Source organism: Phoxinus phoxinus (assembly GCF_949152265.1).
Source record: "Phoxinus phoxinus genome assembly, chromosome: 19".
Classification (NCBI taxonomy): Eukaryota; Metazoa; Chordata; class Actinopteri; order Cypriniformes; family Leuciscidae; genus Phoxinus; species Phoxinus phoxinus.
Genome location: NC_136894.1, coordinates 31,081,450 through 31,106,755, shown reverse-complemented (window position 1 = coordinate 31,106,755; position 25,306 = coordinate 31,081,450). Strand labels below are relative to the sequence as shown.

At 43.5% G+C, this 25,306-nt stretch overlaps 4 protein-coding genes across 9 annotated transcripts in view; all 4 read left to right on the top strand.

Moving 5' to 3' along the window:
• The window catches only part of LOC306987630 (uncharacterized protein), a 45,268-nt gene extending 43,542 nt beyond the window's left edge, over positions 1 to 1,726 (top strand). Inside the window, exons 5-6 of the mRNA XM_079592063.1 lie at positions 50 to 76; positions 168 to 1,726. Of these exons, the coding sequence (XP_079448189.1) occupies positions 50 to 76; positions 168 to 301 (161 nt within the window). The 3' untranslated portion in view covers positions 302 to 1,726. The remainder of the gene's footprint in view (positions 1 to 49; positions 77 to 167) is intronic.
• A 1,985-nt stretch (positions 1,727 to 3,711) lies between these two features.
• On the top strand, positions 3,712 to 6,538 carry LOC306987180 (uncharacterized protein). Its single transcript, XM_079591252.1, has 6 exons — positions 3,712 to 3,891; positions 4,337 to 4,386; positions 4,671 to 4,964; positions 5,242 to 5,487; positions 5,874 to 5,927; positions 6,018 to 6,538. Coding segments are annotated over exons 1-6 (795 nt in total). The 5' UTR covers positions 3,712 to 3,889; the 3' UTR covers positions 6,167 to 6,538.
• Positions 6,539 to 10,351: 3,813 nt separating this feature from the next.
• Positions 10,352 to 12,391, top strand: LOC306987632 (uncharacterized protein). 2 transcript variants are annotated; one of them, XM_079592068.1, is made up of 4 exons: positions 10,352 to 10,626; positions 10,717 to 11,055; positions 11,355 to 11,399; positions 11,579 to 12,391. In XM_079592068.1, exons 1-4 carry the CDS (start codon positions 10,563 to 10,565, stop codon positions 11,671 to 11,673), a joined length of 543 nt encoding a protein of 180 aa, XP_079448194.1. In that variant the 5' UTR covers positions 10,352 to 10,562; the 3' UTR covers positions 11,674 to 12,391. The 2 variants fall into 2 exon arrangements, with proteins under 2 accessions (XP_079448194.1, XP_079448193.1); XM_079592067.1 differs by having other exon boundaries at positions 10,376 to 10,626; positions 11,501 to 12,383.
• Positions 12,392 to 15,281: 2,890 nt separating this feature from the next.
• Positions 15,282 to 25,306, top strand: part of LOC306987496 (NACHT, LRR and PYD domains-containing protein 3-like) — a 74,677-nt gene continuing 64,652 nt past the window's right edge. For 3 of the 5 annotated variants that reach the window (XM_079591825.1, XM_079591822.1, XM_079591826.1), the window contains exons 1-4: positions 15,282 to 15,489; positions 17,448 to 17,519; positions 17,861 to 17,977; positions 18,246 to 18,344. In XM_079591825.1, the coding sequence (XP_079447951.1) occupies positions 17,470 to 17,519; positions 17,861 to 17,977; positions 18,246 to 18,344 (266 nt within the window). In that variant the 5' untranslated portion in view covers positions 15,282 to 15,489; positions 17,448 to 17,469. The remainder of the gene's footprint in view (positions 15,490 to 17,447; positions 17,520 to 17,860; positions 17,978 to 18,245; positions 18,345 to 25,306) is intronic. The other 2 variants (XM_079591823.1, XM_079591824.1) reach the window with 2 other exon arrangements.

Sequence of the window (25,306 nt, the reverse complement as noted above, 5' to 3'; positions counted from 1 at the left end):
CCGAAGCTAAACTGTATAACTGTGACTAATATTTTCTTATCTTATACAGAATCTGGCTCCACTGGAAAACACAAAGGTAACACAGAAGAACAATAAAGCAAGAGGCTTTAAAAAAAAAAAACCTGAACAGTGTGTTTAAAAATGTAAAATGTTTGCTCTCTTCCCAGCTGCCCCCCATCCTGATCGAAAACGGTTGAGTTGGCCAGAGATGGTGAATGGGATTTTGGTGATTATAATAGTTATTGCATATATAGTGATTATGGCAGTTCAACTTGTGTTGCGGATTGCTGGAAGGTTCTGATGAGGTTATTTGTAATTTTCATTGAGCACTAAACAGATCTTCAGAGGATTCTGTCTACATATCTCTCCAATATATAATATATACACCAAGATTTGATTCTGCAAGTGGCCTATATAGTTAAAGATTTGGACTATAGAGAGTATATATAGTGACTGAAGGGTGACCAATCCTATTTCTTGATCTCTGAGTTATAGTTTTTATTGAATATCAACTATTGTTTCTAAAGAGTTAGTAAGTATAGTAAAAACTTTAAAAAATAATAATATTACTTTTAAATATCTTAATATTCAACATAATTATTGATCTGTCTGCTTTGAAACAATCTGTACTGTAAAAAGCTCTGGAAATATATGTGACTTGATTATGATTGAGGAAGGTTGGAATCCACACAACGTCTTCACACATTTTAAAACACTATGAATCATACACTTGCTGCCTTTTGTAAATGGTTAAAAACTGGACATCACACAATTTGACACTCAGGCGGAAACATGTCCCTCGTTACTAGACACGACACATGAAAACAATGTGTTATAAAATTGGCTCAAAATATAAAACACTTTTAATCTCTTCCTGGATATGTATTCCCTGATTAAGCTAAAACAAATCTGTCTGTGCCAATCATACACTAAGAGATTTTCTGAGATCTCTCATGCTGCTCAAACCTGCAGTCTGACTTTCAGCAACTACTACATTGTCAATTTTTATTTGATTTTCTTTAACCTAACTTAAAAACAAATAAGGCAACCCATCACATTCAACTTTTTAAGATAACTCAACTTGTCTGCTCCAATTAAAGTAAACTTAAACACTTTTGTTCATCTAATGAGTAACAGGTCTTTTGAACTGAACTTAAAAATTCTTGTCAAAGCAACTACAGATTGTTTAGCATTAGCAATGCAAGCTACACTCATTGTGCTTTCATCTCCATGTCTGATTTTCAAATGCAAAGAAATTACAGTATATATTTTTCAATAATAGTTACCACATATTTTTTCCAAGCTGCAATGCAATGCAAATTGTTAAACATAAAATAGTTTGTTCAGATAACTCCATTTGGAAAGTTGGGACAACATTTAAACTTAAGTGAGGTCAACAAAACTTAGCAACACGTTTAGAGTATTCTTATTTAGTTCACGCAAGATTTGGTTCAAGCTACTTTTCTACATTTGTTAGAAGAACATTTTGCAATTGGGATTTCTTTTTTACAGTGTGCCGTCCCCTCATTCAGACGGTAAATCGGGTCAAAAGTCAGTGTATTCCAGCCTTAAAATTATTTCATTGTGTAGAGGTTTTCTGACATTTGTATGTATTTGTATTTAACTAATGAAACAACATATGTAAATAATACTTTTGTTGGTATGCATTTTTGTATATATATATATATATTCCAATATGGTGAAATAAAGTATGTTTCAAGAGTTTACTTCTGTTGCATTTAACTATACAGCCTCCATGTGAAGCTGTATCACGTGACATTCATAAAGCAGCGGCATAAACTGAAATGTTCTTGAAAGGATCTTGTTCAGAATAAGCTTCAGTCGCTCTGAACATTACAAAGAGCCGATGTGGTTCTCAGCACTCACAATGATTTACCATCTCTCTCTAATTTACCACCTGTAATATTGTCTTGTACAGTTCTAGATTGGTGTATTTGCATCACTTTAATGAAATATATGGTAGTATACAGGCGTCAATATGCAATCCAGTAACACTCAAAACATTGCCATCGTATTTTTGTATGGTACATTTTTGGCAACTACTATTGCAGTTTTTAACCATACTTTTAATCACAAACAATGCATAAATATTATGACTTCAAATGTCATACATATGAGATAAAAGTTGGATTTGAAATGATTTGAATAGACTTGAAATGATTTGAAAAGTCGAAATTATGACTCAAAAATGTATAATTATGACATAAGCCAAAATGACTTATTGTTACACCTGTCAGCTTATGATCCAGCAGATGCAGCTCTTACTGTCTCCACAGACAATGCTCAATATTAGTTTATGGTTTCAGTCTTGTTAATCATATCAATACCCTGTCTATTTAAATGCACCATCTCCCTGTTCTCTGTTTTCCCCTGTTCGTCTGTGTTCCTCTGCCCTGTCACTGTTTGGACTGATTACCCGGTGTTTTTGACCACTGCCTGTTATAAGTTTATGTTCCCACGCAGAGAGTTATGGGAAATGTAGTTTCATGAGGGCAATAGTCGGGGATGGAGTGCCCTCTGCTGGTAATGATGGGCACTCTCACTGGTAATCGTGACAGACCCTTTGCATTGATGGATGGACTATATGACTTATTATACTACTTATTATACTGAATATAAACTGCTTTTGGATCCTCACTCTCTGCTGAATTCTGTGTTTCCACCACCGAATCATTATATGCAAATTATAGACCATTTTCCAACCTGCCATTTCTCTCTAATTCACCCAAAATCTGTCTTTATACAGTTGCTGAATTTCTTGCACACTCATTCCGTCTCTGATATTTGAACTGGCTGGCTGAACCCTCCACAACACTGAGTCTGCTCTTTTAAGGGTTTTTAATGATATTTTAATGACTACAGGCGCGAGACACTGTCTTTATTAGACTTGAGCTCGGCTTTTGACTTTGTAGATAACAGGATTCGTTTATCTGGGCAGGAACGTTTGGTTGGTATCACAGGTACTGTTCTCAAATGCTTCCAGTCATTCTTATCTATAGGCCTAATAGAAGGTTTTCAGTCAGCTTATTATGGCATCCACTATCCTCATTATACTGTTACCCTTGGGATCAATATGAGTACATTTGGTGTGTCGTACCTCTGTTATGCTGATGACACCCAACTGTACATACATGTAAAACATAAAGATAACAATAGTTTAGAAGTCAATATGACTATGATGAAGAAATCTTGATCGCAGTCACAGGTGAGAGAAGCTCAATGGATATGTGGAAATATATATATTTTTTTAAACATTTGGATAGCTGACCACTAATGCACAATGACAAAACAGACACAGCTTACTTTTCAAGCAAATTTTCCAGAATATTTAAAAATGTTTGCAGCATGGTAAATAAATATGCCATATAAAATTGTGTTTTTGAGAGAAAAAACAAAAACAAATGGGCCTGTCGCGTATAAGTCTAATTTTAGGCTAAATAAAGCGAAATATTTGCAAAAATATATAGCTATTTTTAGTTCCCCTCACTCCACAATTTTTTTAATAGTAGGGAAAAATATAAGTAGGCTAGTATAAGCCTGCTATACGACTCAAGCCAAAACGAATTCACATAAGGCTAAACTGAAACCGAAACTGTTCTTTCTCTTCTTTGGGTATGCTCCTCCCATGGGATCCCAGTGCAATCCACGTCACTGAATAAAGGAATGCCTTTTCTGCTGGTATGTGTTTTCACATACTGTAAGTCACGTGACCCCAGCAGCAGCTCGTGTGTGTGTGTGAGAGATAGTAGATACTATCAGATTTGTTTTCATTCATTTTCTTCTCTTGTCACCGCTCGCTAATCTTAACACCGCTCGCACTCATTTATGACGGTTCGACGCCTGATCAAAAGACTCAAGCAGATTTATCATGTAAGTTTTCATGTTTTAAAATATGTCTGTGTGTTTTTGTTATTAGGCTATAGTGTCTAATCGCGCTATTGATGCGGAAATGAGTTAGCAGTTTTAGGATGATGAACATATCCGATGTGATTATGATAATGGCTGTTTTTAGCCTTGTGGGGTTACTAATATAATTATTAGATTATCACTGACTTTCTAAAGCGTGTTTGTGTATTGAGTTTGACTGATCATTTTCAGTATAGGCCTAACACAGGAATATTAAAGCAAAGATTTATATAATATGTTTCTTATTAGGCTAGTCATTTTTAACGTAAGATGCACGTGTTAAATACTCAGACGAAATGAAAGTGAATGTTTAGTAATATTTTACCGCTCAGGAAAGCGTTGTATCCCTGTATGTGTTTGTGATAATTAGCCTGAATATGTTATATAAACCAGCTCTGTTTCTCATCAGGTTCAGGTGGTTGAATCTGCTTCTGCTGTTCAGCTTTATCAAATATAGTGGTAAGTATCATATTTGTTTATAAATTGTGACAATGCTTGATCTTCAGTTCCAGGAAGAGTTATAGTGTCTCTGTCGTGTCTCTGCAGCCAAGAGACTTTGGTTGGGGGAAATTCCCCATCATATTACATCATCATGCACCATATCCAGACTTAATCCAGTTCAGTTCATTCCAGTTCATTCGTCTGTTTGCTTTCAAAGGCCAATAAGCAATACTGTCTTAATAGATGAACAAGCTAACTCTGGAGAAAGTGAGCAGATTAATTTATAATGTCTGTATTTGCAGAAACCACCATTGTAGGAAACATCTCTATACATGTGACGGGACAAAAAGGAGAAAACACCACCCTGCCATGTGATATCAAGGCCAGAGACATTTTTCATGTTATTTTAACCAGACTGTCAAAAAACATCCCTGTCTGTGAGACTGAAGACTGTAGTGGACGAGTATTTACAAAAGGATCATGTGACGTCGTCATCAAGGATCTGAGCTTCAGTGACGCTGGGAAATACATTCTGAGAGTTTATTACAATAATGCTCCGGAGCCACAAATCAGGGAATACCATCTTCAAATCCATGGTAAGTCAAAACTGATCAAACCATCATCTTTCCTTCAGAGATTGTGTTGGTATTCCACGAATTCCTGTAATCAGAGACTCTGAATGTGTCACGCACCGCTTATTCAGATTAGTCGTCTCCAATATGGGTTTTTCCAATGTCTTGCATTGGAATATTGGAATATAATACCATATATTGCATTTGTTCCCCTTAATCCTAAATATGTGTTTATGACCTTGAACTGATTGACACATTAAAATAATGATTGAGGATAAAGTGTCTTTCTGTGTCTCCTCAGCGGGGACTTCTGTGAAGAAAGGAGAGGATCTGGAGTTGGATGTTCTGTTGATCAACGCTGATAAAGTGGAGAGAAGCTCGAGCTCAGGCTGGACAGAGCTGTGGACGAGAGGTCACGGGGTCAGCAGTGATCGACTGACTGATCGTGATGGAAATCTGACCATTCATGAGTTTACAGTCAACGACACTGGAACATACAGAGTTCTGGACTCAGAAGGAGAAATCTTGATCACAGTCACAGTCACCGGTGAGAGAAGACCAAAAATGATTCAGAGACTTTGACCTGATCATGTTTTGCTTAAAGTTATGTTACATTATCAAGATGAATTTGTTCGGACACAGTTTAACTTGTCATATTATTATACCATTTTATAAACTATAGTGAATAAACTGTGATAATGTGAGAAATGTTGAATGTGTCTGAATAGATTTAGGTTTGACTGGATATATTATGTAATCACCACACACCAATGGTAGTACAAAAGTGTTCACCAGTCGAAGAGAAATTTTCCAGAAGGTTTGCTTTGACAAGCTGTTTCGAACTCGGCCTGATTTTGTTCGAAATAAAGTCACATTATTCTTCGATTTCACTTGAAGTATATCGGGGTCTTAACCTTTCAATCTCCTCTCCAGAATCCAGAACAGACTCAGGCTCGCCAGGAGAACGCAAGGATGACACTGCACATAGTAAGTAGAACAGGAGGCATTGAGAGCTTTATGAGTGAGTTTATGAAAACATTTCAAAAACTTATGTTCTCTTCCTCCTTCCTCCTTTAGAGTCGTGGATTATTGGACTGTCTGTGATTGGAGCTCTGGCGGCTCTGGTTCTGCTGGGTTTTATTATCTTTGTTGCCATCAGGAAATACCAGTGTCCGAATGGAGATTACATGGAGGGCCATCAGAGAACAGAGGAACCAGGCCTATAATAATCTCTCCTGAGGACCCGTGTGGATCTCGATTTAACTGTAAACGAAGCCCAGAACATCCAGCGACTTATAATTCACCTTCAGAGTCAACAGTTTCACAGATTCTGTCAACATACTGAATATCTGCAGTGCAGGTGTGCGATCCATATCATCTACAATAATATCATAATTATTGTTTTAATGATGTGTCAATAACTCGTGAGCTAAACGTTGTTAAAACACAAATATATACTTATTTACAATCACAGTAACGTAGAGCTACAACCAAATTTCCCTCAAAATGAGCTTTATAATGTTGGCTAAATGGATCTCTATGAGCAGACGGCTGAGAGACAAGTCCGAAGGGATCGTCTGCAAAGTGCAATCTAACCCAAAAAAACGTGACTACAAAAATAGTAATTAACTTCAATGTTACAAACTGTAGTGCCACCCAATGCAGTTTACACATCAATGGTGACTGGTCATACTACACTGCTTTTGCACATTTTATATTATGAAAAATATTCAATAACTTCACTGTAACACACCAAATTTAGTTCACACATCACTGCTCTAATGTTGGTTATTCAACACAAAAAAATAAGTAGGCCTATTCCTATAACACAAATTATATTGGTACCGTACGCAGCTAACATAAGTTACTGCAATTTGATGGCATTACACTGTATAACAGTGTGAAGTTATTGAATATTTTTTCTAAAAAGGGTGAAGTTATTGATTTAGTTTCATAATAAATAATCATAATTTTTTTGCATTTTCATCAATATAAGGGTAGTATAACCAGCAGGAGAGCAGTGATGTGTGAACTGAATTTGGTGACAGTAGTGTGTCACAGTGAAGCTACTGAATATGTTTAATAATATAAAATGTGCAGAAGGGTTTTGGGATTTGCACTTTGCAGACGGTCCCTTATTCCGACTTGTCTCTCAATCGGCTGGTTAGAGACATTTATATTATAAAGCTTGTTTTAAGGAGAATTGGGTTGTAGCTCATTGTCTATAGGTTACTGTGATTGTAAATAGTAATTGTAAGTAAATTGTAAATTTAGCTCATGAATATTGATCCAGGAACTTTAGAATAGCCTATGTGAATATATTGACAACTTCACTGAACTCCTTGAGTTAAGCACTGACCGCAGTTCTTTATATTTGAGTCCAAGTTCAAACACGATGAAACGCTCCATTAACGTACGGAGCTCTGAAGCACTGCCAGCGGGACATTAGACAGGAAGTGTCTGTGCGAGCTCACAACAGGTTTTACGTGGGAACGCAAATATCTTTGGGAGGGAACGCAAAGTTTATCGGGGGAACGCAAAATATTTGAATTTTATCTTACATTTTTTTCCACCCCCACGTCCCTTTAGGGGCTCTGTAGTATACAAATGTCGGAGGGCGGAAATATGCTAATACAGGAAATATGCTAATACGGGACAGTCCCTCACTGGTCGTGGGCGGAGCATGAGCAATATGACATCATATTGCTCAGAAAATCCAAACGGCTTTATTACTGAGAGTGTTTAGGCTTTTCGAGGATTAAAAAAAAGGAGTGAACTTTTCATTGTATGGTGGTTGTGTCCACACACTGCAAACACCATATAAAAGTGAATAAGCACATTTGTTTTTTGCTCTGTTTCACAAATGAAAGTAATTCCAAATAAATCCACAGCAGAACCGCAGAAAGCACTGTGACGATTCGTTGATGAAGGAATATTTTGATCGATTTAACAACATTAAACAGTGTAAATACCAGTGTAAATCTAAATGCCTCTTCAGATGCAGCTTCTGTGCCAAAGATGGGTTTTCTTGATACTGATTTCATCCGATTGTGTCTTATTATTCTAACTGAAATTATTGATTAAATGAAAGAATTTGTCATAAAAGATGATGCATGCATCTAGATTAGGAAAATGTCCATATAAAGAAAATAAATACTCCTGGATATCAATTTAAGGGAGAAAATATCAGCATGATATACGAAGAATAAAAGCGGAGTCAGGCCTAAACCAGTCCAGACAAACCAGCACAAAAACTCTCAGAGAAATATCGTCATATTATCATTATCAACAAAATCCCAGAAAATATTAAGATATTATATGTGCCTACCAGTGTGCCTTAGTATGTTTTCTCTGTATAAATGTCTTTAAATATGCAGAAAGATGAGGAAGAGCGTGTCCAAAGTTGAGTTTGTGTTCCTGCCAAGCTGTTTTTCCAACATACGCTGTTGCTGTTAACTGACCACTAGGGGATTTTAAGATGTTTTTTGTACGTCCTACAGTACGTTCCTTTACATTTTTTTTTTTACATGTGTTGTAAACCACTTTTGATAACAATTTGAGTGTAATACTTTGTTGGTTTTTGATTACCTATTTTTTTTTAATACTTTCATTTTTATTGGAGTTTTATGTCAACAACAAAAAAAGAAAGAAAAAAGGAACATGCATTGAACAAAATCAAAGGAGGCCAGGGAGGAGTTACCTAGTACAATTGAAACAAAATAAGGCCCCATCCACACTACTGCGTTTTCGTTTAGAAACGGAGACCTTTTGCTACGTTTGCACCTCCCGTCCAGACTACAACGGCAAAAACGAAGACCTAAAACGGAGAAGTTTAGAAACGCTGCCGACCCCGTTTTGCGTTTTGAATCTCCGGAGGGCGTTTTAGTGAAGACGGTCAAAACGGAGGACTTTAGAAACGCTGACGCAGAGGCTCACGCTCGGCTCTGTCATCAGTCATGGCGTATCCTTCCCTGATTCGTCAGACACCCATCACATGACCCATCCCCGGGAAGAAAACAGCCTGGACTATGTAACGTTAGTGACTGCAACATGGATAACGAATCACAAGCGTTACTGACGTTGATGTGTTTGCTAGCAGCTGTTGTGCAAGTCAATTCTGCATTTTACAATCTTATAACCGCCTACATGCGGCTGTTTACACCGGCACGCGCACGCCCAGTGTTGGAGATGGTCACGTGATCCGCGCTTTCAGTCGTTTTAATGTGGACGGAGATCAATTCTAATACGCAGCTAAACCGCTGGTGTGGACGGAGATCGTATTCGTTTTAATTCTCCGTTTCTAAACTAAAACGCAGTAGTGTGGATGAGGCCTAAGTCTAGTTGTTTTGATGACCTATTTTTATATGAAATGGAATTTTGAAGATATTCATAGTCAGGAAAAAACAAATTTTCAGGTGTAAAAAAGGTGTAAAAATGACCTTTAGCTGCTCTAAACATTTCGCAGGGCCGTATGTGCTGCTCAGAAGCCAAGGGAAGCACATGTTTGATGGACTTTACACTCCTTTTGTATAAACCAAATGGATTATTATTGTGTTTTTTTCTGCTGTCCTCATTACCTCACTGTGACTATGAAGTTTTGATCATCTATTTGATCATCTAATATGTCCAGATGTGAGCAGTCATGTATTGTGAGGTCAGATATTGTAGTTTTTGCACTATTCTGCTTTGAGGGGATATTAGATCAAGCTGTATGTGATCTGTGAAATGCTGATGATTGTAGAGCTGAGTGAATATGGTGATAAAGCTCTCCAGTACTACGGTAATCCCTTCAAAACTATATGAATTAAACATGTCTTCATCATTTCAGTATGCTAATGTCTACAGTTTCTCTCAGAATCAATCCATCATGTTGAGTATTTGGGGATAATTTTAAATGTATGGTCCTTTTGTTTTCATTCAGTAGTTTTCTCTTGCTCAGTATTGCTTTGCTCAGGGTTTAAGAGGGAAGAATAACTGTTGATATGGTCACTTGATACAGTATATTGTTCCCGTCTGTATATTTAAATGTGTAACTTAATAAATAACGGCCTGCTTTAAAAGCTTTGAGCATCTTTCCTTTCATCACTGATGTTTCTCACCTTTCAGAAGTGCAGCGTAAGCTTCCTGTCTTTACCTCAGAAATACAATAGACTTCCTCCTCCAGTTTTCAGATGCACATGCACAGTATGACATGTAAACCGAGACGACATAATTTGTGTTTGTACATTTTTGTAAATAACTTTTTATGTAATATTTTATGTAAAATAATTAATGAATCTCCCAGAATAGAGCTTAACTTGTAATATTTATGATCATGGACTCACAAATCTACACACACTTATAGCCAAGTTTTGCTCACCTACTGTCTTTGCAAGCTAAAGTAAACCACATATAACACGTTTTTGAGATGCTAAAAGATGTGTACAGGTTGCAATGAAAACAACAATAGCATTCATTATGTTTATTATTAGGGGAAAAGTATGAAAGTTGCAACACTTGAACTGATGAGACTATTATTCAATGCTTTATATTTCTCTGGCGGAAGTGAAGCTGTGGTTTCAGTGTCTCTGCATTGATCTGAAACCTATAGTCTGATCAACACCTTTACGAACAACAGACACAATGGAGAAAGTCTTTTTCTTCTTCTGTGCATTTTCTTGTTGGATTCTGCAAATCACATCCAGTGGTAAATATATTATTTTTCAAGCATTCATGATCAAATACAATAGCTATGAACATAGTCTAAAAGGATGAGTGTTTATCAATGTCTCTCCAGATTTGTCAGGAGGATCTTCTGATGTGAGAGTTCAGACGGGAGAAAACATCATTCTGAACTGCAGCATGAGGAACAGAGATGAAGTCGCCTGGTATCTTCTCAGATCTAAAGAACTCGTTCTGCTGATTTCTGCTGAGAAGGACAAAACCGGGAGAAGACTTCTGATCAACTACAATCCAAACAGCAATCGTATGAACATTACTGCGGACAGTTGGGTCACCGGAATCTCTTTAACTATTTCTGGAGTAACAGAGTCAGATTCAGGACTTTATTTCTGTGGAGTAAAGTCTGACGCTCCAGAGATGTTCTTCGACAAACCCATCAGACTGGAGATTGAAGGTGCCAGATTTCAGTTTTTCTCATCGTATCTTCACAAACTAGTCAATGTAGGAGGGAGGGGGTAAGATGAGCCGCTCAAGACGAGATCTGAACATGATTTTAGTTTTAGTGGTTTGTGATTGAGAGCAGCACATTAGTAGATGTATAAACTCATAAACAGTAGACATTGCTTAACTAACCCACATTTTACAGTTAATTGAGGCAATTTGAAAAATGGTCATAAAATCTAGTTTAAATTTCAGAAGCAGGTTTTTGTGTGTGTGTTCATATATTTATGGATAAACATCATATATTCACAGGTCTTTTTGTAATAAGAGAGACGAAAACAGAAGTAGAAATCACAGGTAATGTTTTGCTTGTTTAATTAATTTTTCTAGTTATAACGTCTCTGCTGTGGAGATCTGATTGTTGTATCTGAATGTGAGTAACTCTTCTGTGTCTGTAGACGAGGTGACGGTGACGGAGCGTGTGTTGATGTTCGCTGGTGTTGGACTGGTTGTGTTTGTGTTTTTTCTGACTACAGTCATCGCAGGAGGAATCATTTACCATCGTGGACAGCAGAACGGATGGAAAGCAGCAAAACGTGCATCTATTAGGAGCCACAAATCAGCTAAATGACACATTTATGTGCTTTATTTGACAATCTGAGCTTTGCATTGTCAGTAAAATAAGCATGGCTGTCCGGAAACACAAAGGACGACAGTAACTTTGGCTCAGATGCTTTTCCTGTTTGTCAGATTTCACTTTAAGAAAACTCGAGAACTGAAGAGAAGCTGAGATGTGGTAAAGGTCGCTTTATTCAGCACCAGTGAAACTTCAACAGTCTTTAATGCTGTGGTGATTATTCAGGCTTGTGTGATTCAGTAAATGTTCAGTTACATTTCAAAGTGTTGTCTTTAATGCAGTGTTTGTTAATTCAATATCAATGAACAATATGCATGCTAGACTTTTTGTAGAGAACGAGCCAATGTCCTTTTTCAAAGCAAACCGTTTCTTCTGAATGCAAACAAAAGCTTTAATATCATCAGACCAGCAGGACTCGTGATAAAAATGAACATTGTGTGGCTATATCTTTAGACATATTAAATGTTTTTCTAGAGGAGCATTAATATGTACATATAAGCTGTTTTCAAGAGAAAATATAATTGTAAATCTCTTCTGTGATTAAACATAAAGCTTGATTTAATAAAAAAATAAAAAATGTCAACAGATGAATTCAATGAAAAATGTGTTGTTGGGAGATCTGATCAAATAAACAGCAGTAAAACCAAGACATTATGTGATTATATGTGCATTTTCTGCCAGAAACGTCATCATTACCAAAGCTAAACCTCTTCATCATAACTGTAAATTCAGAGATGTCAGATCTGTTCTCTCACTTTCAGAGAGAAGGTTTCACATCATTGTCATATAATAATGATCAATAATGCTTTCCTGTCTGACTGCATTATGTTGATGCAACTAAAACCACAAAATATGAGGTGAGGGTGGTAACAATATGCCATGCTGTCTCTAGAAGGGCAAATAAAGTAGTGTGTGTGTATACCCGCGAAAACCAGCGCCTTCCTCTGGTACGAGCGGTTTGGTCTCCTTTTAAGGCTCAAAGAAAGCATTTGTGCCAATGACATTGGCAGCTTGAAATACAGGCCAGACTCCATGCAGGACTCCACACACACTCTAAAAAATGCTGGGTTGTTTCAACCCATGTTTGGGTCAAATGTGGACAAACCCAACCGTTGGTTTAATTTTTTTAATACAAAATTGTATATGGTTTGTCTATATTTGACCCAAACATGGATTGAAACAACCCAGCATTTTTTAGAGTGTATGGATGAATCCGGCCCACACTCAGAAAAAAGGTATAAAAGCTGTCACTGGGACGGTACCCTTTAAAAAGGTTCTACTATATAGCATTTAGATATTGATAAGTGTAACGGAGGCCAGCTAGTAGTCGCTGTGCGAATAAATCGCAGTCTTTAGCCTCCTTGTTAGAACGCCTGACTGTCACGCCGGAGACCCGGGTTCGAGGCCGAGCGGGGCGAGTAGGACCCGGGTGGAGGAATGAAATGTATTTTATTTATTTGATTTATTTATTCAAAAACAAGGCAAGGTGTTACGGTGTCCAGTCCTGGTGATCCTCTCTGTATTCAGTCCCGAGCCCTCTCTCCTGAATACTAAGGGGTTTTTCTTACTTCAGCTTAATATGGATCGTTTCGCCCTGATTGCTTCGCACCTGTTCTGTATTAGCTTTGGCCCCGAAGCTATATCTGCCTTGTTAACTCGGCGTCCTGTGCGAAGTATTGTCTCACCCCGTGTTTCATGTCTGTTCGTTTCTCTGACCCTGTTGCAAACTTATCTGATTGTCTGCAGCCTTCCTTGTGACCATTTCCTGTATCTGGATTCTGATTCTCGCCGCCTGTCCTGACCCCAGCCTGTCTCAGTTATCCGTCGCCTGCTGTCTACCCAGACCCGAGCCTGTCTCTGCCCAGATAGCCGCTTACAGCTCAGCGTCCTTCCTGGACCTATTCAAGCATTGCTGCCTTTATGTTTGCTGATTATTGAAACGTTAATGTTTACAAGAGACTGTTCATTAAATTGTTGCAAATGGATCTGCCTCGGACTTCTGATTCACAACACAAGGATAGGCTACTAAATGGTTTTTATTAATGTTATGTGACGGCACATCCGTATTTCATAATTTCCTAATGTCTTGTACCGTTATTAACGGTACGTTAAACATGTTATCACGTGCAAATGCTATGCAGATGAGGATATGCATAGTAAAACTTGGCGTTGTAAGCTCATATATGGTTATTTCGTGGAGGAGACGCATGTGCGCACAATCTTCCGCTGACTGGGATTTATAAAGTGAATTCTGTGCAGGTTCTGGCGTACGCACAGTTTTATAAGTCTAATTTTTTTTTAAGAGATATGGAGTAATCTTTACTTGCCTTGTGTCACGTGCTGTGCATCTTGAAGTAACAAACTCTCTTGATACAGATTCCTGTATAAATGATATAAGGAGACTCATAGCCAGAAGAGGTCCAGTTACAACTATTAGAACAGAACAAGGAACTCAATTAAATGGTGTGCAGAAAGAATTAGAGGAAATGTTAAGAACTCTTAAAGGGATAGTTCACCCAAAAATGAAAATTACCTCATGATTTACTCACCCTAAAGTCATCATAGGTGTATATGACTTTCTTCTTACAGACGAATACAATCAGAGTTATATATATATAGAACAATGTCCTGGCTCTTCCAAGCTTTATAATGGGAGTGAATGGGTGTATTTTTTGGGAAGTCCATCAAAGCGCATCCATCCATCATAAAAGTGCATCCATGCAATTCGATGCTTTGGAAATGAAGATGATGAGCTTCCCGTTGTAATGGTGTGTGCTCATGCTGAATCAGATTCAGAGTTGAAAGCCATGCTCACACCCTCGGCCCATCCTTGGAGCCGGGTCCGTGTCGCACCGCACACTCAGACCCCGCCAGCGAGGCTCCCGGGTCGGGTCGATACATTCCAGCTCATTCTGACTGCTCTGGCGTCCATCAAGAGGGTATCATTTTCGGTCGACGAATCGTGCCTAGAATACGTGCCGGCCAACTCTCGTTGTCCTAAAACCCCGGCCTGGATATGTGCCCAAGGTTCCTCCCACTCTCTTCAGTGATCAGCTGGTGAACCTGCAAGCGCTGCCTTCGGAGGAGACAGACCCAGACCTGGCTTTCTCTGTCCCGTCCGCTCCTTGCGGTTTTATGTGGACAGAACGCAAAGCCTCAGGACCTCAGATCAGCTCTTCGTCTGTTAGGGAGGCCAGCAGAAGGGGAAGGCTGTCTCCAAGCAGCGGTTAGCCCTCTGGATGCTATTGTCTTGGCGTACCAGTCCCAAGATGTGCCTGGCCAGTTCGGGTTGCGAGCACACTCCACTAGAAGTGGGCGCTGGCTCAAGGCGGCTCGCTGACTGATATCTGTAGAGCTGCGGGCCGGGTGACAAACACGCTCGCTAGACACTATAGCCTCCGTGTAGAGCCGGTATCTTCCCGTGTACTCGTCCCAAGTCAGTCTCTCTCTCTCTCTCTCTCTCTCTCTCTCTCGCTCTCTCTCTCTCTCTCTCTCTCTCTCTCTCTCTCTCTCTCTCTCTCTCTCTCTCTCTCTCTCTCTAACTCTCTAAACTGGATCTGCTGGTTTCCTATTCAAACTGGTTTGGCGACTTTTGCCTCCAGAAGTCAAAGCATTTTCAGAGTCTTACCTTGCGCCATTTTACACCAGGACGGAATACGATTTTTTACCTCAGAAAAACTGAGCATCAAAGTGTTTAATAGTAATGTTTCTCGTTGGGAATTTCTACAGGAATTGACGTTGTGGGGAACCAGTTGATGAGAAGTAACCAGTAACCCAACAGTGTAATCCGGGAGAGTGAACATTAGTCAGGTGAGCTGCTTTACTTTCTCAAACTTCACAAACCAGGAAATACTTTCTTGAAGTATTTAAAAACATAAACATGAAGAACTTCAAGAAACATGAATTTCTTAATCTTATCGTTGTTTTGGGTGGGGTTGAACATATAGGTTAATAATAATTTAAAAATGACATTAATTATCAGTATTGTTGAATCTACAAGTAACTCACAACTAAAATAATAAGGTAACTGACAAATGACGTGTAGTAAATTTTTTACTTTACCGTCGGTAATGTTTTTGTGAAAAAAAAATGTTTTCTACATGTCTCAAACCTTGTTATATTTTCTATATAATTGCTGTTGATATAATTGTGAGCTTGACATTGTGAAGTGTAAAGAGTGCTGTTGTTAAACCTCCTTCACTCACAGCTGAGAGTAACATCAGACGCTGTGGGTCGAAATAATAGTTATTGAAAATCAGGGACATTAATTATGCCTTTATTTTATTAAATGTCACGTTGAATAAGAAAATTAGCAATAGAACTGTACATATAAAATGCTGAAAATTAAATATTAATTTTCTAATTTTGTTTTGATGTTTTGCCTTTTTATTAAACATTAAAAAATGCACATTTAAAAAAAGGTTTACATAAACATGTCGATTTTACAAGTTTTCTTGGGCCGAATTATAAATAATATTTCTCCTGTACTTTGGAATGAAAACTATAGTCATGTCTGAGTCTTACAGAGAGGAGATAAGAGCTGTTTAAGACAGATATTGCAGAGCTCCTGTCCCAACATGTTGTTCCCCTCTCGCTCCCTTTAAAAGTCAAGCCGTTCTCACTCTCAAAGCGCCCGATTGAAAGTGAAAGTATTTCCACATTTTTACCGACTCCATTTTACTCTCGGAATTAATATTATTTGAAACAGAAAAAGAGAGCATTAAAGTGTCTAATAGTGATATTTACAGTCGCGGATTTACATGATCTTGATGGAAAGTCAGGAACGTTTTGAGAATCCGTCTATAAACTCAGATTTTGATGAAGGGAAGTCTTCAGGTGAGACGCATGAAGTGACTTCCGCATTACCTGAAGTAACCAGAAATACTTAAAGTTCATAACATAATATGAAGTTCTTGATCTTGTTATTCATACTTACTGTCTTTGTTGGGCATATAGTTTGATTATAATTATTAATGTCCAGTATGAAGAGTTCTGTCCTCAATACCAGAATAACATCAGATGAGGAGGGTTTCTAGTAATAGCAAACATGGACATCAGATTACATTGTTAGAATTTATTCTGTTAATGATTTAAGCAGTTTAATTACACATTTTAAAAAATATATAAACAAATAGGAAACCCTTTTGAAAATGAAATAAGTTGTAAAAAAATATTGAACAAATCTTGCATGCTATAGTTTAACAGTTTGTGAGTTTATAAATCCATTTATTGCAGCATTTGTGGCTTCAGTAGAAGTACATTGTCTGCTCAGCCATGATATTTTTTTTATTACTTATAGATATAAAGATGCTAAAATGTTGACATGAGCGGGGAAAGTGACATTTGCTAAATTAAATTCAGCACAAACAATATTTTGAAAAAGATTAAACTAGTGAACCTGCAAGTTTTGTCATTTTAATATTCATTTATATGATCCCAAATCATAAAATGTTATCTTTTTTATTGATTTGTTATTTTATTGTCCAGCAAATTCTTCACATTTTTCCACCAGGTTGTTAGTTTTATACTAATACACCAGATGTAAAATTTTATATATATATAAAATGTTTATCAAATTTATCAAATCCCATTGTAACATTTTAGCATCATTCATGAGAGAAAATAACAGTGTTATTTATATATTTCTTCATAACAAACATAATCAAGATGGTTTAAAAAAAACATTGCAAAGTTGCAAATAATTGTGTAATGTATTGTATTTGAGTGTGTGTGTGTGAATGAGTGTTTCTGATCTCTTACTCGAGCAGCTTCATGAAGACTGAATGAATCATGGACGATACACACACATTCAGAGATGGAGATTCTTCTCCAGGATTCAGGTACTTCAATCTTCATATGATCTTAATGTTATAGAACACTCATGTTCTGCACATAACAGGGTGTTGTGTGTGTTTGCCAGGGTTGGTATAGTGATCTGTTGTCTCTATCATATTCTGGTGCGGGATATACAGTAGTTGGAGACACTCAGGGTCTTTAAACACTGTCCAAAGACACACAGATACAGTCGACAGATAGATGATATATGACATTATCCTTGGACAGTCTCATCACTCTTCAACACACTGTCTTAATAGACAACCTTCTCATGTGGGATTTATTTTCATGTTAAATCAGCCAAGTTGATTCTTGTCTCTATTCTGTTATCTTTGTTCTGTTAAAGTCAGTTTAAGGGTGACAGATCAATCTCACCGGAGTCCAGCTGTGTGTCCATGAAGAGTGACGCGTCTATGGGAGAGCCAGTAACATTTAAGGGAAAACACACATCAACTGATCTGAGGTACAACATTTTTTAGACAGACACACACATACAGTATAATGCATGTATGGCATAATTTGTCAAATTTCCACTTATGATCAAAACTCACAGTATTATAAAGCGCTGCAATAGCAGGAGTCGAGCACAGGATCAGGACTCCTCTCACACTGATCCAGAGCTTCAGTCCTGATGTTTCACTGACATCTACTGACCCACAAAACACTGATAATCTGGACCAGAACAATACTGGCAAACTCAACCAAACTAAACACAACTACATCACTTACAGATCAATCTCACCGGAGCCCAGCTGTGTGTCCATGAAGAGTGACGCGTCTATGGGAGAGCCGATGACATTTGAGGGAAAACACACATCACCTGATCTGAGGTACAACATTTTTGTTTAGACAGACTGAGAGACCACAGACACACACAAATAATGCATGTATGGTATAATTTGGCAATATCCACCTTAATTTAATGATATATGATATCATTGATGATGATATTGTGTAAGCATGTATAACTCAGTGACTCACACTATTATAAAGCGCTGCAATAGCAGGAGTCGAGCACAGGATCAGGGGTCATATTTATAAAACTGTGCGTAGGATCCTTACTAAAAGTGTACGTGGCCTGAAAGCCAAAAATGGCACACGCCAAAACATATTCAGACTTAAAAACGTCTCGGTTACGTATGTAACACTCGTTCCCTGAGTACAGGGAACGGAGACGTACGTCGGGTTCCCCTGACGAATTGGGATCACGCTAGGGAGCCTATTACCTTCGAGAAACTAACAAAAAGCCAATGAGCATTGGCATGCAACATTTGCATTCCGCGGACCCGCCCGTCAGCGCGGGTATAAAAGCCGGAAGTAAACATTGCATCATCGCTTTTCACTGAGGAGCCGAAGTAACGGACCCCTGCGAAGGTGCAGCCACATGGCAAAGGGACGTACGTCTCCGTTCCCTGTACTCAGGGAACGAGGGTTACATACGTAACCGAGACGTTCCCTTTCGTCCAGGGAACTCCGACGTACGTCGGGTTCCCCTGACGAATTGGGATCCCTAATAAAACGCCATGGTGCTGGCCCCTTCCAGTGCCCAGCTAAGCCGCCCTACAGCAGTTTCAATAAATTTTGGGGGCTGCTAGGAATCCACTGCTGTTCCGCAAGACCCACACAGAGGACATTGGATAACACTGGGAAGCGTGCCTCAACCCCCGGGGGGGGAGGCACACTACGGAAACCAGGATGCCTGAACTGGCCTGGAATACTCATATGAATTCACATAGTGAACATATGGAGTCCCTGAGATGGTCCCAACCACTGGAATTGGGAGCGCATACAACAAGGACGACGGCGCAAGTCCGTCGGGGGAAGACACGGCTGGACTGCACGTGGCAAAAAACGGTACTCAAGACCACTGAACACCCAGTCTGCTACGACTCTGCTAGAGGAGCAAACCTGGCGCCGGGCGGTCCGCTACGCCGGGCGCCGGGGGGGGGGGGGGGATGGAGGAGCTCAACGAGGTTACCACTTAGGGGCCAGCGGAGCGGAAGAGACGCACTTATCTGATTACAGAGTGGCGCAGCAAGCCGACACAACCTATTCCCTCGACCCACTGGACGAAGCCAGAACCCGGGAGGAAACCGGTTCCACACGGAGGTTATAGAACCTAGCAAACGTGTTAGGTGTCGCCCAGCCCCCAGCTCTACAAATGTCTGTCAGCGAGGCGCCTTGAGCCAACGCCCAGGAAGCGGCAACACCTCTAGTTGAGTGAGCGCGCAACCTGGGGGGACAAGGCTCACCCTGAGCCTCATAGGCTCGGGTGATGGCATCCACTATCCAGTGGGCTAACCTCTGCTTGGAAACGGCCTTCCCCTTCTGCCGGCCTCCGTAACAGACAAGGAGCTGGTCTGAGGTCCTGAAGCTTTGCGTTCTGTCAACGTAACACCGCAAGGAGCGGACGGGACAGAGAAAAGCTAGGGCTGGGTCTGCCTCCTCCTGGGGCAGCGCTTGCAGGTTCACTACCTGATCTCTAAACGGAGTGGTAGGAACCTTGGGCACATATCCGGGGCGGGGTCTCAGTGTTACGTGGGACAGGCCCGGCCCGAACTCTAGGCACGATTCGTCGACCGAAAATGCTTGCAGATCCCCGACCCTCTTAAAAGAAGCCAATGCTAACAGGAGCGCTGTCTTAATAGACAGGATATCAAGCTCTACTGTCAGCAAAGGCTCAAAGGGAGGACTCTGGAGAGCTCTCAGTACCAGAGTCAAGTCCCAAGGGGGTACAGAGTGTACAGGGCGAGGAGGGTTTAACCTCCTAGCACCCTTCAGGAATCTGATGACCAGGTCGTGCTTTCCCACCGACTTATCGTCAACTGCATCGTGATGCGCCGCAATAGCAGCGACATACACTTTGAGGGTTGAAGGGGACAGCCTACGCTCCAACCCATCTTGCAGGAAAGAAAGCACAACGCCGATCGGGCAAGTTCGGGGGTCCTCCTGACGGGAGGAGCACCAAGCGACGAACAGGTTCCACTTCAACGCATAGAGGCGCCTCGTAGAGGGGGCTCTAGCAGAAGCGATAGTGTCTACCACTGCCTGTGGCAGCCCACTCAGAACCTCCGCGTCCCGTCCAGGGACCAGACATGGAGTTTCCAGAGGTCTGGACGCGGGTGCCGTAGAGTGCCCCGTCTCTGAGAAAGTAGATCCTTCCTCAGAGGAATCGGCCAAGGAGGGGCTGTCGAGAGGAGCATGAGTTCTGGGAACCAAGTCCTGGTGGGCCAGTACGGCGCCACTAGCAAGACCTGCTGCTCTTCCTCCCTGACCTTGCACAGTGTCTGCGCAAGAAGGCTCACTGGGGGGAACGCATATTTGCGTAGGCCCCGGGGCCAGCTGTGAGCCAGGGCGTCCGTGCCGAGGGTCCCCTCGGACAGGGAGTAAAACCACTGGCAATGGGTCGTGTCCGGAGAGGCGAACAGGTCGACCTGTGCCGCTCCGAAGACACTCCAAATCAGCTGGACCACCTGGGGATGGAGTCGCCATTCTCCGGGCAGGGGGGTGAACCGTGAAAGCTCGTCGGCCACACGGTTGAGAGCCCCCGGCACGTAAGCGGCATGAAGCGACCTCAGATGCTTCTGACTCCATAGGAGGAGGTGGGAGGCGAGTCGCGACATACGACGGGAGCGTAGACCACCTTGACGGTTGATGTACGCAACGGTCGCAGTGTTGTCCGTACGGACCAGTACGTGCTTGTGTCTGAGAACCCCTACGAGGCGACACAAAGCTAGACGTACTGCTACCAACTCCAGGCAGTTGATGTGCCAATGCAGCTGGGGCCCCGTCCACAGACCCGAGACTGCATGCCCTTTGTACGTGGCCCCCCACCCCATGGCCGAGGCATCTGTGAAAACCACAGCATGCCTGGAAACCTGGATCAGGGGCACTCCAGCCCGAAGGAACGCAGGGTCCAACCACGGGGAGAAGGTTTGGCGGCAGTGCGGGGTCACTTGGACCCGGAACGTGCCACTCTGCCACGCCCACCTGGGGACTCGATCGTGAAGCCAGCGCTGTAGCGGTCTCATATGTAACAGGCCGAGCGGTGTAATCGCCGCTGCGGCCGCCATATGCCCCAGGAGCCTCTGAAATTGTTTCAGTGGAACCGCTGTCCTGCCTCGAAAAGACCTGAGGCAGGTGAGCACTGACTGGACGCGCTCCTCTGTGAGGCGCGCAGTCTGGGCGACCGAGTCCAGCTCCATACCGAGATAAGAGATCCTCTGCGTGGGGCAGAGTTTGCTCTTGTCCCAGTTGACCTGAAGACCCAACTGACTGAGATGCCGGAGCACCATGTCCCTGTGTTCGCACAGAACATCCCGAGAGTGAGCTATAATGAGCCAGTCGTCGAGGTAATTGAGGATGCGAACGCCTTGCTCTCTCATGGGAGCAATGGCCGCCTCCGCGACTTTCGTGAAGACACGGGGGGACAGGGCCAGCCCGAAGGGTAGGACTCTGTACTGATACGCTCGACCCTCGAACGCAAACCGCAGGAACGGTCTGTGTCGAGGAAGTATCGAGACGTGAAAGTAAGCGTCCTTCAGGTCGATTGCTGCAAACCAATCCCGGGGACGGATGCATTCGAAAATGCGCTTCTGCGTGAGCATCTTGAAGGGGAGTTTGTGCAGGGCCCGATTCAAGGAACGCAGGTCCAGGATCGGTCGTAACCCACCGCTTTTCTTGGGTACAATGAAGTAGGGGCTGTAAAACCCGGACCTCATCTCGGCAGGAGGGAGCGGCTCGATCGCGTCCTTCGCCAGCAGGACATCGATCTCCTTCCGCAGGACAGGGGCATCCTCTGACCGCACACGGGTGAAGAGAATGCCCCTGTACCTGGGAGGCCGGCGGGCAAACTGAATTGCGTAGCCGAGCCGAATGGTGCGGAGGATCCACCGGGACGGAGCTGGAAGCGCTAGCCAGGCCTCCAGGAACCGAGCGAGTAGACCCACCCGGACCACCGGCGTACCCGCGGAGGGGCAGCAGGGCGGGGGAAAGGGACCCGGCTCCAGCGACGGCGTGGCGACCGCGAGCGGGGTCTGGGCGCAGGTACTGACACCTACCTGTCCACTCCGGGGGGCAGACGGCAGAGAGGGTTCTTCGTGTACCCTCTGCTGCGGGCCGCCCCATGGCGAGGGGAGGGGGAGAGACGAGGAACGAGGCCCTGACTCCTCGCAACCCCGTCTCTGCACCTCCGTGGCCAGCCGCAGGCCGGGGCGACGCGGAGGGTTCCGCGAGGCCGCTACCCGCAGGCTGGGGAGAGGGGAGCGGGGGCCGTGTCGCACTGAGACGACACGCGCTGCCGCTGCGACCCTCTCGCACGGGGGAGACTGCGTGCCCGACAGTCTCGGCCGTGGATGACCTGGAAAAGGATACAGAAACTGCTCTTTTATTGATGAAGTGGGTACCACTGACTGTGTCAGTGGCGGAACAAAAATAAACCAAGGATTCTCCACCCGGCCCTCCCCCGGGGGAAGGAGGCGCATAGGGACCGCCTCCCGAAGAGCAGCAGTATCCAGATCCAGGTCGCCCGCATCAGGAACGACGTCCACCTCTCTTCTTCCTGGAGGGTGCAGGTGGCGTCGGAGCGGGCTGGGCCGCCCTCTTACGGCCCGACCTCCGTCCCCCAGGCTGAGGCTGCTGGCCTGGAGGGGGAGCGGCCGCAGGTGGACGACCTCGGCGACGAGCGGCCGGAGGCTGTGCAGCAACAGGAGTTGGGCCAGCAGCGGCTTTCCTCCTGTGCAGGACATGCCGCATAGCTTCCGACTGCTTCTGGGCGGCGGAAAACTCTTGGGCCAAGTTATCCACCGCCTCGCCGAAGAGGCCCCCTTGGGACACGGGGAAGTCGAGAAGTTTGTTCCTCTCGGCTTCCCGCATATCCGCAAGGGTCAGCCACAGGTGGCGCTCCTGGACCACAAGCGTGGACATCGCCCGACCCAGCGAACGTGCGGTAACCTTCGTCGCCCGTAGAGCGAATTTGGTCGCCGCACGCAGCTCCTGCAGCAAGGCTGGGTCGGGACCACCCCCCTGCAGGTCATGGAGTGCTTTGGCCTGGTGGACCTGAAGCAGAGCCATGGCATGCAGGGCGGAGGCGGCGTCTCCACACGCCTTATAGGCCTCCCCGGTTAGACCCGAGGAGAACCTACAGGCGCGGGAGGGGAGTGAAGGGGCACCCCGCCAGGTGGAAGCGGTCTTCGGACACAGCTGCATCGCGATAGACCGCTCCACTGTGGGGATTCCCTCGTACCCGTGCGCCGCCCCGCCGTCAAGGGTGGTGAAGAGGGAGGGGCGAGGAGGCCCCCGCCGGTACGCCAGAGGCGCCGACCAGGACTTCCTCAACTCCTCATGCACTTCGGGGAAGAAAGGCACCGGAGCGGTACGCGGGGCATCCGCACGTACCGCAGCAGGCCAATCATCAAGCCGCGAATGCGAGGGCCCGGGCGGAGGGTTCCACTCGAGTCCCACATTCGCGGCCGCCCTTTCGAGCATAGCAACCACCTCGGGATCAGCGTCAGCCGCAGCCACCGCACCCGAAGGGGGTGGAGCCGCTGACTCCTCACCCGAAGATGATTGCACCTCTTCCGATGCCGCGATAGACATCTGGTCCTCCGGGGGCGCTCCAAAGGAAACAACCGGAACCGTGCGGGACGGCCCCGGAAGTTCCCCCGGAAGCGCCACTGGCAGCGAGCTGCTAGAGGAGTGGGAAGCTCGCGAGGATGTTTCACCACACGAGACATTCCGCACTGTAACCCTCATACGCTCACCAACGGGAATGACCGAAGTAGCCGCCTGTCGAACTGAACCGACAGACGAACTAAATCGAGCATTATCCGAAGGGACTCCCCCATATTTCAGGGATCTCAGTCTCGAGCGGAGCGTCGCGATGGTCATGCTCCCACAGAGAGAGCATGACTCATCCAACAACGCTGCCTCAGCATGCTTTAAGCCCAAACATGCGAGACAGTGTTGATGGCCATCATCCGGAGGGAGAAGTCTACCGCATCCAGAAACGCACGGGTGAGTCGACATCCTGAAAAGGACGCGAAACACCCGCCAGCTCTTTTAGACAGAAAAGAGAGAGAGAAAAACAAGAGAGAGAGAGAGAGAGAGAGAAAACGCCGAAGCGCCGAGGGACCACCGCAGCAGACAGACGGGGGAAACTGCAACCCTTTGCTGCTGAAGGCGAAGATCGCTGCACCGCGCCGTCACACCAGCGATTCTGCTCTCCAGGTATTACAATCGTTTTGTTCTCCAGAAGGCTTGGGTAGACAACAGGAATACTGAGGCTCCGAAGCGAAAGGCAATGATGCAATGTTTACTTCCGGCTTTTATACCCGCGCTGACGGGCGGGTCCGCGGAATGCAAATGTTGCATGCCAATGCTCATTGGCTTTTTGTTAGTTTCTCGAAGGTAATAGGCTCCCTAGCGTGATCCCAATTCGTCAGGGGAACCCGACGTACGTCGGAGTTCCCTGGACGAAAGGGAACCGTGCGTACACCAGAACATGCGCAGAATTCCCTTTTTTAACCCCAGTCAGCGAAAGATTGTGCGCACATGCATATCTTCCCCAAAATAACCATATATGGAGCTTACAAAGCCTTGTTTTACTATGCATATCCTCATCTGCATATCATTTACATATGCTGTAGCCGTCCGACTGAGAGCTCTCAGAAGGGCACATCACACATAAATTTGTAAGGGAGGACTCTATTGACCAAAATGGTTTTAACCAGACTCAGAAACACCCAAACCATACGTCTAAACACAGAAGTAGTTGCAGAAGTGTTTATCAAAC

Bases quoted from the DNA above. Each gene is read 5' to 3' on its own strand.
- LOC306987632 (XM_079592067.1), top strand. From the start codon at position 10,563: ATGGAGAAAGTCTTTTTCTTCTTCTGTGCATTTTCTTGTTGGATTCTG. The intron at 10,627-10,716 runs GTAAATATATTA...ATGTCTCTCCAG, and splicing joins TCTGCAAATCACATCCAGTG to ATTTGTCAGGAGGATCTTCT. The intron at 11,400-11,500 runs GTAATGTTTTGC...CTGTGTCTGTAG, and splicing joins AACAGAAGTAGAAATCACAG to ACGAGGTGACGGTGACGGAG.
- LOC306987180 (XM_079591252.1), top strand. The intron at 4,387-4,670 runs GTAAGTATCATA...CTGTATTTGCAG, and splicing joins CAGCTTTATCAAATATAGTG to AAACCACCATTGTAGGAAAC. The intron at 5,928-6,017 runs GTAAGTAGAACA...TTCCTCCTTTAG, and splicing joins CAAGGATGACACTGCACATA to AGTCGTGGATTATTGGACTG.